Source organism: Eurytemora carolleeae, unplaced genomic scaffold (genome assembly GCF_000591075.1).
Source record: "Eurytemora carolleeae unplaced genomic scaffold, Eaff_2.0 scaffold281, whole genome shotgun sequence".
In the NCBI taxonomy this organism is placed as follows: Eukaryota; Metazoa; Arthropoda; class Copepoda; order Calanoida; family Temoridae; genus Eurytemora; species Eurytemora carolleeae.
In genome coordinates, this window is record NW_019396255.1 from 213,609 (window position 1) to 230,323 (window position 16,715).

Below are 16,715 nucleotides of genomic sequence, written 5' to 3' on the forward strand. Positions count from 1 at the left end.
TTACTCGCAATACATGATTTACGTTTTTACTAATGAGCACATTTAGATTTATGGACAATTGTACAACGTAATTTACTATAGGGCCTCTATATTTGCTAAAGCATTTCGTTAACTGTAAGTTCCAACCATTAAAAAAAAATTTCAGGTAGTTGTTAGTTTTAAGGGTGACAACGGAAAGTTTGCTTTGTTAACAGAATTTTCAGTTTTTTTAAGAAAAGTTACTGTTAGTTAACGATCCCAATATTAACCCTATAATGGCTGGGGGGATGGGGGTTACGGGCTGTTTTAGATTTTTTTTACACAGACCGGACTTTTTACTGCTCTGTACCCTTCTACCCTATGCATAAAAGTTCCCCGCCTGTTTAGGGCTAACAGCTTTAACAGGAGATATTTTCAACTGTAAACTCTAAAACTCTAAAAATTTCCTTGATTGTTAACGCATCCGTTATGTTTTTGTGTTCAACCATTACTTTTTCCAGGTAACGGCTAATCCGTTTCGTTAATGAATTAAAACTAAACGTTTTTGCCTTTTGTTAACGGACTCTTTCGTTTATTTTTGAAAACCTCTGTTTCGATAACGGCGTTTAGTTAAAGGAACTTTGTCCAGCCCTATGCTAAAGTCTATCAACATTTTATCAAAAACTCATTCAAAACCAAAGCATATAGGAATAACTTCCAGGGCTAAACTTATAACAAGGTTGGTCAGGGTTAAAACCTGGCAACGCCTTAAAGTTGGGCCTGTCTGTAAAGTTTTTTTAGATTTCCCCACTCTAAACTCTAAAATGAGTAGAAGTATTCTGCAAGATAAAATAGTTAAAGTTTGAAATATTTAAGCTAAAAACAAATGATAATAAAGTTTACTCCATTCAACGACTTGTAATTTGCAATGGTTTGATATTTAATATTTTTGATCCATAATATTGTAATAATCAGCTAATTTGGTGGGAAAATTATTAAAGAAACTGAGGGATAATGAGAAGGGTGAATAAAAGTAATAAGCATTTTTGTTTCTTGTTCTGTTGTTTGTTTATGCAAAATAAATATCTATTGTTATTTTAAGCCTTGATAAATAGTTCAAATGTTTATAAGGTATAAATAAGATATTGCGGGTAAATTTCATTCAATCTTTCCTCTACAGTTTCCAGCAAGACAAGAGTAATTGCTGAAGTTAACAACATGAGCTTATTTTTCATATTTTTTCTAGTTTTTCTTTTTCTTCATTTGGGACAACTGACTCCCATTCAAACTTTCTTTCTGCATAGAAAGGCTAATTTTAGGTAAAAAATATAATCAAATGTCATAGATTAACAAGAAAAAATAATCTAATAAAGAAAATTTCCGAATTTACCAAAGCAAACCAATAGATGATAGGAAAATTTCACCGAAAAAAATCAATTTAAAATGAATATGACCAACAAATTTTAATTTAGATTCCATAGTTGCCTTAAGAGGTTTACTTTTACCCCTGTTTTGATTTACCAAGTGGTGAGGACTAAGGGTGGATTGGTGGGAGTTGAGACCTGTCGTTTTATAAATTTTATCTATTTATATTTTGGGGTTTTTATCTAAAAATTCAATTTGTATATTGTGTAGCACAAAATATACTTTTACTCAACATATTGCCCTTCCACAATGGAAGTTCCCAGTGTCCAGCGATGCGGGTATGACATGCTCAGAGTCATTTAATTCCTTAGTTATGAAATTTTCTGGACTATAGTTCTTTAGTTATAATTTCTTCTCTAACAGTTATTTCATTAAGAAGTTTGAGTCAAAATCAGATTTTCTAATCCCTTTATCTCTTCATTCTGATTGTTAAAAACCTTATATATTTCAAATAGAATTCATAGTTTGAAATATCTATGGTCTACGACATTTTGTTGCACAGATATAGGGATTAGTTTGTTGAAAAGACTTTTATTCTTTTGCAGGACTATTTCTTAGTTAAAAATTTAGCTGGACTAGTTCTTTTGTTCAGAACTTTGGTGTACTAATTCTTTAGTTAAGAAGTTTGCTGAACTAGTTCTTTAGTTAGGAAGTTTTTTGAACTATAGTTCCTTTGTTAAGAAGTTTGCATGACTATAGTTCTTTAGTTCAGAATTTTACTCGATTAGTTTTATAGTTAAGAAGTTTGCTGAACTAGTTCTTGAATTTAGACGTTTTCTGAACTATAGTTCCTTAGTTAAGAATTTTACTTGAGTTTAGTTCTTTAGTTCAGAATTTTACTCGATCAGTTCTTTAGTTAAGAAGTTTGCTGAACTAGTTAGAAGTTTTCTGAATAGTTCCTTATAAGAATTTTGCTTAATCAGTTTTTTAGTTATGAATTTTCTTGACTAGTATTTTAGTTGTGAACTCGAGCTGTACTAGTTTTTTAGTTATGAATTTCTAAACTAGTTTTTCAGTTGTGAACTCTGCTGGACTAGTTTTTTAGTTGTGAATTTTCTAAACTAGTTTTTTAGTTGTGAACTCTGCTAAACTACTTTTTAGTTAAGAATTGGGACGCCCCCCTTAGAAAAAGTCCGAAGAGAATAGGTATAGGTTTGAAATGCATGCAAGTAGCCTAATTTTTTAAGGCCAGCTCATTAAAAAAATGAAATTTGATCGATAACTTTTATAGTGTAGGTGCTAGGGAGGGTTGAAAAAAATGCCAAAAAAGGTCAAACAAATATTAAAAAAAATACTTTTTGTTTAAAACAAATATCAAAGTGTGACACATGTTTCTACATCCATTTTTCAAGGGCTTTTCAAAGATATAGTTTTAGATTTGTAGCTTTAGTCATAAAAAATTATGGGCTATTTTAGATTTTAATTTATCTTTATTAAAGGTAAAAAAATAGAGGGGGGCGCCACTCCCCCCCAGCCTGTTTAGGATTAAAAATTTAGAAAAATCAGGGATGTAAGGCAAGGAAAGTTATTTCAGAAGTGTACACATCTTTTGTACTGCAGTGTACTGTCTCTGGGTGCTTATGTAAACACAAGACGGATGTCGAAGCCTGACTTGGGATCCATTTTTCACATAAAAAAATCAATGAAATATTCTGGTCATAGGAAACTATAATGTGAATTATCAAAATTATCAAAATTTAATGCTTTTAACCTCCTCGGATACTAAACGAACACTGATGCATCTATTATTGTTTACAAATTCCGCCCAGAGAGAGCTGGTTTCAATATGTACACAGATTATACACAACCGCAATTGAATTTCCTTGCATTACACCCTTGAGTTAAATCATAACCTTAGTTTAAAAATTTGCTGGACTGGACTGGTTAATAATTTTGTTGGAATTTGCTGATTTCTATTTACAATTTTTAATTAAATTTGTTTTTAGGGAACTAAACTGTTGGGATTGTAGAAACCTAACCTGTGTAATCTCTCAGGAATAAATATGTCAAATAAACAAAAGAAAAAATTCTTAAAATTTACTTAAATTTTTACTTTACTGCAAATAGCACTTATATATAAATAAGTACATCAATTATAAAAAATATTGGCGTTTTTTGAAAGATTTTGATTTCTTTTTGTATAGTTAAACTGAAATAGTTTTAAAATATACATTTGCACAAATTGTGGACAATCTTGAACCCTTTCTCGTTATTAAACAAGTCCATAGGTTTCCTATAGAAAGGTTGAAAAATAGAGGGATGAGAGGGGCAGGGGGGGGGACAAATATTTATAAATATTATAACGATCTTCGCTCCTATATATTCCTAAACGGCTGAACTAAATTGACAATTTTTGGTCCATGGGAACCTGGGGTCATAAAAAAATAGTTTTTTACTTAAAGTGTTTTTAAGACTTGGGCAACTTGTAGTTGGTAAACAAACTTGAAGTTTATGCATGGTAAACATACTTGTAGTTTATGCATGGTAAACAAACTTGTAGTTTATGCATAGTAAACATACTTGTAGTTTATGCATGGTAAACAAACTTGTAGTTTATGCACGGTAAACAAACTTTTAGTTTAGGCATGCGAAACAAACTTGTTGTTTATGCATGGTAAACAAACTTGCAGTTTATGTATGGTAAACAAACTTGTAGTTTATGCATGGTAAACATACTTGTAGTTTATGCATGGTAAACAAACTTGTAGTTTATGCATAGTAACCAAACTTGCAGTTTATGTCTGGTAAACAAACTTGTAGTCTATGCATGCTAAACAAGCTTGTAGTTTATGCATGATAAACAAACTTGCAGTTTATGTATGGTAAACTAATTTGTAGTTTATGCATGATAAACAAACTTGCAGTTTATGTATGGTAAACAAACTTGTAGTTTATGCATGCTAAACAAACTTGTAGTTTATGCATGGTAAACAAACTTGCAGTTTATGTATGGTAAACAAACTTGTAGTTTATAAATGCTAAACAAACTTTTAGTTTATGCATGATAAACAAACTTGTAGTTTATGCATGCTAAACAAACTTGCAGTTTATGTATGGTAAACTAACTTGTAGTTTATAAATGCTAAACAAACTTGTAGTTTTTGTATGGTAAACAAACTTGTAGTTTATAAATTCTAAACAAACTTGTAGTTTATGCATGCTAAACAAACATTTATCTTAATTTTAAATTCTAAATCTTTATAAATCTTCAAAAGCAAAAGTACTAAAAAATGAGTTGTTTTCTATTTTTTAATTTTAATTAATCAAAGTCAGATATAATAAACCAATAAACTTGATTAGATTGTAATTAGTGATAATTAAGAATAATTTATGAAAAAAACATTTTCTAGGAAATCTTTTTAGAGAAACAGATCAATTTCCTATTTCTGTAGGAGAATATGTATGTAGGGTAAAATTCAGTGCGCTACATGGCCACTTTGTCCAAGCTGATTTTTATTTTGATGAAAAGCGATAAGAAGTAGAACCACTTTTCTACAATTGAACTTGGTTACAAAAGACTGGTTTAACTAATTCTGCGCCAAAAAGTTTCCGGGTCAGTACAAAGAACATTGGACAGTTTTAGTTTTTAGCAGAATAGAACAGTTTATATAAAAATGATTTAATCATTTTATTTGAAAATTAAATTATTATTAATTTGCATGATTTACAATTTGATGAAATTGATAGCATTTCATTTTATATTTTTACGAATTATTTAATTGCAAATAAATTTGAAATTGTATAAAGATATTACAATGGAGGGAGGACACAAAATATAAACATTTTCATAAATTTGTATTCTTTACTAACATGCTTTGATTTTTTCTTGTTATTATATAAAGAAAATTAAGGGGGGGGGAATTGGAAGGGTTTCGAGTATAAATTAAATATTGCTCATAGATTTAATCTATTCTAAATATACCTTCTCTAAGTGGTGCAAGGGAACATAACAAATCTTATCATTTTCCGAAGTTGGCAAAATGCGCATTTTTTTCAACTTATTTATATCAATTCTTTCCTTTCACTTTGGAGAGATGGTTTCCAAAAATATCTATTTTTTAAACAGATATACTAATCTCAGGTAAAAGTGGAAACAAAAAAATCAAAATTATTCAACATAATTTAACAGAGAGAAAACTTACAATATAGAACATTATGAACCAACTTCATAAAAATGAAACCTCCTAATAATGGAACTTTTAATTCCACTGTGGGTTTATGTAACCCTATCCACATATATGGAAAAATATATACACCTGTCAAAGGTCACTATATACTCCTGTCAAAAAACATTGTATACCCCTGTCAGGAAACATTATATTCCCCTGTCAAGGAATGTTATGTACCCCTGTCAAGAACATTATATACCCCTGTCAAGTACATTATATACCCCTGTCATGAAACATTATGTTCCCTTGTCATGGAACACTATATCCCTGTCATGAAACATTATGTACCCCTGTCATAGAACACTATATCCCTGTCATGAAACATTATGTTCCCCTGTCATAGAACACTATATCCCTGTCATGAAACATTATGTACCCCTGTCATAGAACACTATATCCCTGTCATGAAACATTATGTTCCCCTGTCATAGAACACTATTTCCTTGTCATGAAATATTATGTTCCCCTGTCATAGAACACTATATCCTTGTCATGAAATATTATGTTCCCCTGTCATAGAACACTATATCCTTGTCATGACACATTATGTTCCCCTGTCATAGAACACTATATCCTTGTCATGAAATATTATGTACCCCTGTCATAGAACACTATATCCCTGTCATGAAACATTATGTACCCCTGTCATAGAACACTGTATCCTTTTCATGAAACATTATGTTCCCCTGTCATAGATCACTATATCCCTGTTATGAAGCATTATGTTCCCCTGTCATAGAACACTGTATTCTGTCATGAAACATTATGTTCCCCTGTCATAGAACACTATATCCTTGTCATGAAACATTATGATCCCCTGTCATAGAACACTATATCCCTGTTATGAAACATTATGTACTCTTTTCTATTTTTCATCTCTAACACATATGAATATGCATTGTACTGCTATGAAATGATATTATTAATATTATCTTGCTTTCAGGTTTCCGAATAATTTTCTCGCTTTTAAACATTTCATAAGCGTGGAATTGTCATTTTGTATGTTTTCTCTTTGACCGGGTTTTTATTAAAATAAGTGTCGATCTTTAGATATTGGTACGTTATCAAATTTTCGTTTGTAATTACTATCCTTAAATAAAAAAAAAACTATTAAAATGTTTGACTTTGAAAAAGATAACTACAGTACAAGAATAGGGTTTCCATTCGAAAAACTTTTAAGCAATTTTTTCTTTGCAACGAAAAATATTTCTTTTGTTGCGTAACAATATTGCGCGAAAAAGTCAGCTATTTCCGCAAAAGTTTTTTTTTAACAAGTAACCAACTAAGAGTAGCATGTTTATATATATATATATATATATATTTATTTTGTATGTAGATTATTTAATAAACCTGAAGTGAATGAATTATGTGCTAAAAGCTATCAATTTTGGTAAATTATTATGAAAATTTCATGTTTTCCGATTCATGCGCAAGAAAGCTCAAAAGTTCACAAACACTAATGTCATTATGTAAAAAGCCTATTCAAGGACCTATTAAAATCTAGATTTATTTAGAGAACTAAACTGTGGAAACTGCCTAGAACTTGACTGTGTACTTTCAGAGGAATAATTATATCATCTAGAAAAATAATGAAAATAATATTAAGTGTCCAAATCTGGGAATTTTTATTTTGATTTGACATCGTTTTTAAGCTGCCGTTGGGCCTTATTTACGGTTGGGGGGCTCTGATTTAAGTTGCATCTAATTTTGCACATAGTTGAGTTCATAACACTAGCATTTGGATTTGGCGGATTTTCATGGTTGGAATTGGCACATTCCAGGTTTCTATGTTAACAAGACTCAACATTAAGCCTTATTTTCCACTAAAACCATCCGAGGTCGGTTTTATTTTCATAGGGCCTAACTCCGTATGTCAAGCCTAAGATCAATCAAGTGACATAAGCTGTCTTCAGAGTTGGGTCTAAGATTTTTGTCTTAAAGCCGTATTTAAGGAATTAGGAGTAGGACCCAAGCCGTAGGTTATAAATCCCAGACTCTGATGATGTAAGATGATACTTTGACTGTTTGTTAAAGCAGAATTTATAGTTTGAAATATCAAAGGTCTCCGACATGAGGTTGCAAAGATTTAATTGATTTGTAAATTAGTTTAGAGCAAATAATCCGTTCCTTTAGAAAATATCGTTATTATGATTTATAAACTAATATTCCTTGGTCGTACCAAATAAGCAGAAAAAGTTACGCCTACTCTTTTTATTTTCTATTTTCTCTTTTCTCTTTTCTATTTTCTATTTTCTATTTTCTATTTTCTATTTTCTATTTTCTATTTTCTATTTTCTATTTTCTATTTTCTATTTTCTATTTTCTATTTTCTTTTTTCTATTTATCTTTGTATGAATTGTAAACTGTGACAACCTTTTATCTTAATCAAATTAAACAGTTCAAAACTTGAAAGTAAATTCGGAGGTTAAACAAATAAAAAATTGAAAAATTAAGATAGAATTTAAACCTTAACCCAACAATAAATATAAATAAAACCCAATTTTTAAAAAAAATCTAAAATTAAAATTGAACAAAATTAAAATAAAAAAACACTTGAAAAAGAGACTGTAGACAAATTTTAAAAATGGTATGTCCAATGCACCCTTTAAACCTGACCCTGATGAGATATTATTATTTTTCTATTGTAAAAAATGTTGAATTCTAATAATTTCCTTGAATATAGTCTCTGCATAAATCTACAAGCCACTAATCAGAAAATGGATTAAAGAGGTTGTGAATCAAACATATCACCTAAGATGATTTCTACAGTTAATATGAAAAGTATTCCTCTTTAAATGATTAAACAAATGACAGTTTTACATTGTTACCCACAAAGATTAAGACCTCGCTGATATATATACCTGTATATGTCAGCTGGTCAAACAGCTGGACCGATGTTCTTTTAAATCGATAATTTTTTTTCAAAATTAAAAAAAAATATGTTTTTAAAATTCCAAGGGCAACGCCAGACACTTCAGTTAGTATTTTATATGACTTTTTAATGTCTCAGTACATAAAATTTCTGTATGGCGCGTATTTATACATTTCAAGTAAACAATACAATGATTCTAACGTGGCCACCCGCCACAGTTCTTGAAATTCTGAATGGCGTAGTCGTGTTACTTTATGGTATATGTATCTGGTTCAATAGTCCGTATAGTTTCTACTACTAGTCTTTTATGGTATATTTATCTGGTTCAATAGTTAATATAGTCTTCTTACTACTAGTCTTTTATGGTATATTTATCTGGTTCAATAGTTCGTATAGTCTTCCTACTACAAGTCCTTTATGGTATATTTATCTGGTTCAATAGTTAATATAGTCTTCCTACTACTAGTCTTTTATGGTATATTTATCTGGTCCCAGGGTCCGTATAGTCTCCCTACTACTAGTCCTTTATGGTATATTTATCTGGTCCCAGGGTCCGTATAGTCTCCCTACTACTAGTCCTTTATGGTATATTTATCTGGTCCCAGGGTCCGTATAGTCACCTTACTACTAGTCCTTTATGGTATATTTATCTGGTCCCAGGGTCCATATAGTCTCCCTACTACTAGTCCTTTATGGTATATTTATCTGGTACCATGGTCCGTATAGTCTCCCTACTACTAGTCCTTTATGGTATATTTATCTGGTCCCAGGGTCTGTATAGTCTCCCTACTACTAGTCCTTTATGGTATATTTATATGGTCCCAGGGTCCGGATAGTCTCCCTACCACTAGTCCTTTATGGTATATTTATCTGGTCCTAGGGTCCGTATAGTCTCCCTAAGCAGACGACTATATGCTACCGAGCTAAACCCTTGAACTACGATTATCCTAAAGAAGCTTTCTCTACAGTAGTCGGACTAGGAGTTCTCAATATAACAGATACAAAAATATCTGTTGTAGAGGTAACATTACTGCAAATAAATCTGATATATTTCTCTTAAGCATTTAAAACAAAAGTGACAAATAATTTCTATCCAAAAACCAATGAATTATCAGAAAAACAAGTAGTACAAATTGATTTTTTCATAAAAAATAAAAACTATTTGTAAATTACTTGTAAAGCCCAACTGAAATAAATTCCAGGCTTCCTTATTAATGTTTAGAATGAAAAGATGCAGTTGAAAGGAAATATCCTGCTAGATATTGAAAACAATTTTAATATCAATATTTACTCTAGAACCCACTTTCCGGATAAAGAAGGGATTCTTATTTGCTTTGATGTACACTATTGAACATTGCAATGTTGATAAGTAGTAGAGAAAATAATTTTTAAGAAAGAAATTTTGATAGTCATGAAAAAATTGAATGATATATAAAAGTTTGTCCGCCGCTAAAGTTAAATAATTGAAAATCAGACAGGTATATAAAACAGGTCGCAAATCAAGCGTTCAAAATTTACCTTTTTGTAAGTTAATGATACAAGCTATCGTTTTTTCAAAATAAAACTTTTGAATAATTATTGTAAAACTTTTGATGAACTCATTAGAAGAACTTTTTCTTTAATGAATTCTATTCAGTCAGATATAAACATGAAGCAGAGTTAAAATGATTGGAACATTTTCCCAATTAAATCATTTTTGTCAAAAAATCAACTGAAATAAGCTTTTTAACATTTTATACAAATTTAAGCATATCATGAAAAGCTTTGATTTTCAAACAATACATTTTTCAATATGAAAGGTTTACGCCATCAGTGGCCGAATTTAAAGAATTTGAGCGGCGGTTTAAATTTAATCCGCGGCTTAAATATGGTTGGTTCCACTTAAAATTATATCAAATGTTTCAAGATTGAAGCCGGTGCTTAATTTAAACCGGGTTTTGGCAGATTTAAACCAGGGCTCAAATTCTTTAAATTCCATCTCAGGTTAAAAAGACACGTGGATCTAAAAATTAGAGTTTGCTCCTTTACAAGAATAATAAATTGATAGTTCGTCCGGTAACATGCATCTTGATTTCGGAAAACTTGTTTTTTAGGAAATAGTGTTTGGAGAATGGTTGACAGGTAGATGGTTTGGAGTTAGAAATACAAAAGGAGATAATGTCATCTGGATCGGGTTGGGGGAATCAAGGTGGAGACAAAAGTTATAAAAAATTGAGATTGAAAGTTTAAACGTTTAAACTTTTTTTCAGGTCTCCTCTTCAGCTTCAGTCCTGGCGGCATCCATGTTTAACTTTAGATATGACAACAGGTTAAAAAGAATAGCTTAGATAGTACTCTAATACACTGCATGCAGTTGAAGTCTAGTACCGCATACTGACTTATAGGCAGCTAGAACAGTATTGGTGAAAACTGCCCCAAAATCAAAACTGGGGTAAGATGTTATTTTTTTCCCGGTTTCTTTGTGCCTTTAAATAATTAAAAAATAAAGAAATGCAAAGATTCAATTCTGGATGTTTTTTATTGCGTCTCTGCGTTTTTATTCCAATGTTTCAAATGTAAAGATTCAATTATCTTAAAAAGTTTGGTTTAATTTCTCAAAATCGTGTTTCTGTGCGCCGCGCATAAAAACATCATAAAGAAGCTTGATAACAAAAATATGGACTTCATATTTTAACAGCGTGTTTCTGCGTTTTCAAGTGCAACGATCTAATGTTTCGATTTCCTTAAAAATTTCGTTTCACTTGTCAAAGTTGTGTTTCTGTGCACTGTGCTGAAAAACATGAAAATGACACTTGATTAAAAAATTCTGGACTTCAAGTTTTTAGTATGTTTATGCGTTTTCAAGTGCAAATATTCAACTCTCTTAAAAATTTTGATTTCATTTGTCGAAATCGTAGTTTAAATTGCACCCCGCGACCGTCGAGTTTCCCGACGCTTCACCCAGCGGAGACTCTCCTTACCCCGACCTAGGCTGCATCCAACTTTGGTCAAGTTTAGAGACATCATAAAATTCGGCGTTCAAGAACCAAGACGTAAGGCCAGAATTATGCACCATGTCATACTGTATTAATTACCCCTCTTGTGTTTTCAAGAGATCAGGGTGAAACTTTTAGTGGAGACTCTCCTTAACCTTGCCTTGGTTCCATCCAAGTTTGGTAGAGATCCGACAATTTTGAAAATGGCAACCTTCTGTTTTGTCATCAACTAATCCATTTATAAGTTAAAAGTTGAGCTATCTGCATTCTGTTAGATACAGGCTGTCAAATTTTTTGAAAAATATTAACCTAACTTAAGATTTATGTTTTCGATTTTAAGGCCAAAGTTGAGGTTTATGCAACTGGGCTTGCTTGATGCATGCTGGCCAATCAAATTATGCAAAGATATTCTGATGGATGCACAAAACACATTCGGATCAATAAAATAATTGAATTTAGCTTCTTTAATTCCAGCTGGCATACTAGATGCATGCAGACCAACAAAATTGAAGTAATAAAAACGAATCATATAATAAACCAAAAATTGTGGAAACATATCAAAGTGTTGTTAAAGAAATTTGAGTCATTTATACTGTAGCGACGAGTTAAAGACCAAAATAAAGTACAGGGATGACCAGAAAACATATAGAAAGACAATATTTAAGCTATATTTAAGTTTATATAGTGTTTTACTATACACTTAAAAAACCCTTATAGATTAAAAATGGTCTGTTTACAATGCACATTTGTTGTGTCCCAAGCTCATTGGACTTTTTAAAGATATAACTTGAGTCTAAAAGTCGTTTTCTTATTCCAGAGTTTTCTGGTTATCACTGTAACTGCTATATATATATTTAATTCTAACATACAACATGAGTTTAAACAAGGAACCAAGGAACTAAAACATATAAATATATCTCTTGGGTTTATAGAACTATATCTAATATATTTGGTTTGGTTAGCTAAGCTTCCGGACTGAAAGGCGACATTTACGATCCTCCACACTATATTTTAATGTTACAGTTGTAATACCTCAAAGGGGCCGAGTCATTTGTTGTACAGTCCCGTTTTGCCTTAAAAAGTCTATATGTGTACTGTATAGCTTGCTCTAGCTGCTTAAATTCGGCCCGGTACCTTGAACCGGAGTTTATGTACAGCGGAATTTGCAGCACCTTCAATACTTTGTTTCAGGAGATATTGCTGTCTTTGAGAACGGAGAGAAGATTTTCAGTAAAAATGACCAAGGTTTAATAGATGTTGGAGAAACCCTTCTCCCAACCTATAGTCACGTGTCTGCTGGGTGTGCTTATGATATGGACAATATTGGTAATAAAATTTTATAAATATAATTTCTAATTTTCTTATCATGGGTCTCTCAAAACCAGTTCTTTTAAGCACTCTAAATTAAAAGAAGAACACAACATAAAGATCTAAAACTTATATTTCTGAAACCTGAACGTTGGGACATTTGCGAATACATATCAGTCTTTATTCATGTTTGTCAAAAAGTAGCGGAAAACACACGGCAAAATCCAGGTTTCTGTGGGTTGTGTGAATAAAGTGCAAAGCTGCTATTTTTGCATTTGTGCCATAAAAAAAACTTCATAAAACCAAATGTCCACATTTGAATATGCATTTGCGAATTTTGTTATCATCATGTAATGATTTTTTACCTCATTAGGTAAAATTTTAAAATGATGTTTTTTTAAAGACCCTGTATATAATTTTGCAACCTGACTGTGTAAACAATCTATAAATAAATAATTATATAAATCAATTGTTCAATATCAATTTAAAAATTACATATAGTAAGAACCAGAATTAACTGCAATTTGAAAACGACATTAAAGTACTAATTATGTGTTTTTGATGTTGTTTTGTATGAAGCAAACAATTTGAATAGTATCTATTGATTTATTTATTCAGTGAAATGGGACATTTTACACTGCTGTTTATTTAAAGTCATAACTGAAGTCTAAAAGTCGTCTTCCTGTTCTAGGGTTTTGTGTTGTTAATTATTTAATTATATAATTATGTAGATTACTCGATGTATGGTCAAGTAACTGATGTCCAAGTGTTCAACGGTGTACTTTCTGATCAAGAGCTTAAAGACTTAACAGGCCAAAATTAAACTAATGATCTTTGTTCATTTTATACAAGGAATATAAATTAGAATGGACTGGAAAAATAATAAAAATCGAAAATTTTATAATCTTTAATAATCATATGATTCAAAAGAATTTCCTTCTCTGAATCATTGTTATTAAAAACTAAACGTCAGTCGTAAAAAAGACTAGAGATAGAAATTAATAAATAGCAAGATGTAGTTGAACTAAGTACGGATAGAGGAACTTTGTATCTATACTTACTGCGAACCAAGATGTGCACGCATTCACGCAAATATTGAGCAGCATTTTGCTCTCAAGCTTAACCCTATTCCCGCTGGGGGGGGGTCAATTTGACCCCCCCCTGTAGTTTTTTTTTACATAACTCAAAAAGTATTGGTCTGAGGCTGTTGAAATTTTCTGACTTTTCTTACATACCCAAAGCCCTCCCTTTAGGCCTAAAACCGGGCTTTAATACTAACTGCCTGAGTCCTCAGGCACACTGCCTGAATGACTGCTTTTGCCTGTGGCAAACTAAATCTTTGTTTTGACCCACTTTCACTTGTCAGATTTTGATAAAATTTAGCTTTTTGGAAAGCCTATGACATAAGGAAACGGATTGCACAAGTTTTGCGAAAAAAAATTGCAATTTTTTTGCAAAAAACCTGTCAAAGGAAATTAGCACATTTTTAGTTTTTCTTGATTAAAAATCAGGTTATTTAAAATTTTGCAAAATTTTTTGCATATTTGAAATGGCATGGTCAAGGGCTTTTCAAAAATGTATAATTTGTCATTTTTTGGACAAATTTTTTTTTGCAAACATTTTTACTATAAAACTGGATTTTGCGATAAAAAATTAAATTTTCGCAAATTTGCAAATTTTTTTGCAGATTCTAAAAGTAGAGCACAAGAGCTTTCTAATGATGTATCATTTGTCATATTTGGACATAAAACATGGGATTTAGAGGGGGGGGTCAAATTGACCCCCCCCCCAGCGTATCCTGGTTTTCAAGTACACCAGCGGGGATAGGGTTAAGTTAGAAAAAATCACGTTGCAAAATGTTTGTGAGGTAAATGTAAAACCAAAGCTCGAGCCGTTTTAACCTTTCGAAGTCGAGGCTGTCTAACAATTTTATGACTAACTTTTATAGATGTCTAGATATCAGTGCATGTGATCGATAGCCAACTTTTGCGATTTTTAGTTCAACGACGTCTTTCTATTCATTAGATCCGACCTCAGTTTATTAAATCTAAGTCAGAATTTAATGAATTTGAGTCGCGTCTCAAATCCATCAAAAACCGGTTTCAATTGAGCGCCGCCTTAAATCTTGAAAAATTTAATTAAATTTTAAGTAGAACCAACCATATTTGGGCCACGTCTCAAATTTAAGCCGCGGTTCAAATTCTTTAAATTCGGTCTCAGGATTAATAGATGAAACATATCTCGAAAGTTTCAAAAGATAAAAGCTTCAAGATTAAAATGTTGACTAAAAATCAAGACTTAGGACCGAATTTATTGAACTTACAGGATCGCTGAGCTGCCTATGGCCGGTTCAAAATTGAATCCCCGATTTTAAAAAATCCTTCCTGAATCTTTAGCTTTGAATCGATGGTTCAAATTTAAACCCGGAGAAAGTAGTTCAGTGATTGATTAAACCTATAATAATTTTACAATATGTATATATTATAATATATCTAATTGACAATGTTGAGTAGGGTAACCCTGTAATATTTTCTAGTTTAGGTTGTAGAACATTTCCTGAAGGAGACATTGTCAGCTGGAGGGAGAGAGACTGGACTATTGTTGGGAAACCACAAGTTACAATAATGGAAACATATGATCTAGGTCAGCTAAGGGCACAACTATATGGTTGAAGTCTTATCGAATACTTTTTATACTTTTGCATGTACTTATTAAATCTGATCCCTGTTCCTTTACAAATGAGAGGCATAACATGGAAACGGTTTTTGTTAAACTCTTTGTCGAGAAGAAATAAAGATTTGTTTCCATTGAAAAAAATCATTGACTGGTAATCAGCTTTGGCCATTCTGAATCAGATTGTTTGTAGATTGATCTAAACCTGATATTTTTCTGCATAACCTGTAAATAAACTCAGAGTTTCGGGTTTTTAATTTTTAAATTTTAGTTTTTATTTTACTAGACCTTCTGTACACAAAGATCAGTCAAACTGGGAACAAAAATAAAGAATTGTTTCTTATTTTGTAGGATGTAAAATTGCCACAATGAAACAGTTTTGTTCATAGGTTTAACATGGTATACACAGTTAGAAGAAATGTTTGATATCCGAAACTTTTTTTCAATATCACGTCCTGTATTATAGATATCACGTCCTGTATTATAGATATCACGTCCTGTATTATAGATATCACGTCCTGTATTATAGATATCACGTCCTGTATTATAGATAACTCTGTCAAAACCTTTCAGGATATAGGTTATTTCGTAATGCTTTGTCGAGTATTACAGAACAATATCAAAAAATTGCATAGGAAATTTGATTGTAAGAATTGAAGACTGAGTTTATTCCCTACACTAGTCGTCTTTGAATTCTCAGTCTTTGTTGATAACCCTGTATGAATGAACCAACGAGGTTTTAGTGTATAGAGTGATGATTTACGCTAATCCTTTAGTAATTTTATATGTTTTCTAAACTTAATTTCTGATTGATTATTAGAAAATGAGATTTGTGATCCTACCTCAACGAGTTTCCACTTTATCCCAATCAAACTGAGTGCTGTAGAACACATGGAACTTTGTAACAGGCTCTCGGGAAGGTGAAAACTCAGCTTAACTTTATTACATTTTTAATGAAAGGTATTGATCATTAACCCTATAAAGGCTGGGGTCTGAATCTATGGAGGGGGGGGGGTCCCACGCCCCCCTAGAAAAAGGCACTAGAGAATAGGTATAGGGTTGAAATGCATGTTCAGCTCATTAAATAAGACCGGTAACTGTAATAGTGCTATAAGGGAGGGTCGAAAAAATGGCAAAAAAGGGTAAAAACAAATATTAACGTGTAAACCATGATTCTACATCCATTTTTAGAACTGTAGCTTTGGTCAAAAAAAAGTTATTGGCTATTTTAGATTTTTTCTTTTTACCTCCCCGAACCGCTTCCCAATGCTTAATAAAAATGAGAGTGCTATGACAAAAAACTTGCAGGGAGGGGGTGGGGCGCCGAACGACCCC

The 16,715-nt window shown here is 31.7% G+C and overlaps 1 protein-coding gene across 4 annotated transcripts in view; it reads left to right on the plus strand.

Annotated features, from left to right (window-relative positions):
* The first annotated feature begins 1,143 nt into the window (after positions 1 to 1,143).
* Positions 1,144 to 16,715, plus strand: part of LOC111699471 (uncharacterized) — a 35,172-nt gene continuing 19,600 nt past the window's right edge. For 3 of the 4 annotated variants that reach the window (XM_023470161.1, XM_023470164.1, XM_023470163.1), the window contains exons 1-9: positions 1,144 to 1,277; positions 3,330 to 3,378; positions 9,305 to 9,445; positions 10,518 to 10,612; positions 10,674 to 10,732; positions 12,591 to 12,725; positions 13,439 to 13,519; positions 15,249 to 15,350; positions 16,201 to 16,300. In XM_023470161.1, coding sequence (XP_023325929.1) covers positions 1,177 to 1,277; positions 3,330 to 3,378; positions 9,305 to 9,445; positions 10,518 to 10,612; positions 10,674 to 10,732; positions 12,591 to 12,725; positions 13,439 to 13,519; positions 15,249 to 15,350; positions 16,201 to 16,300 — 863 coding nt within the window. In that variant the 5' untranslated portion in view covers positions 1,144 to 1,176. Of the gene's footprint in view, positions 1,278 to 3,329; positions 3,379 to 5,310; positions 5,465 to 7,066; positions 7,116 to 9,304; positions 9,446 to 10,517; positions 10,613 to 10,673; positions 10,733 to 12,590; positions 12,726 to 13,438; positions 13,520 to 15,248; positions 15,351 to 16,200; positions 16,301 to 16,715 lie in introns of those variants that run through there. The other variant, XM_023470162.1, reaches the window with a different exon arrangement.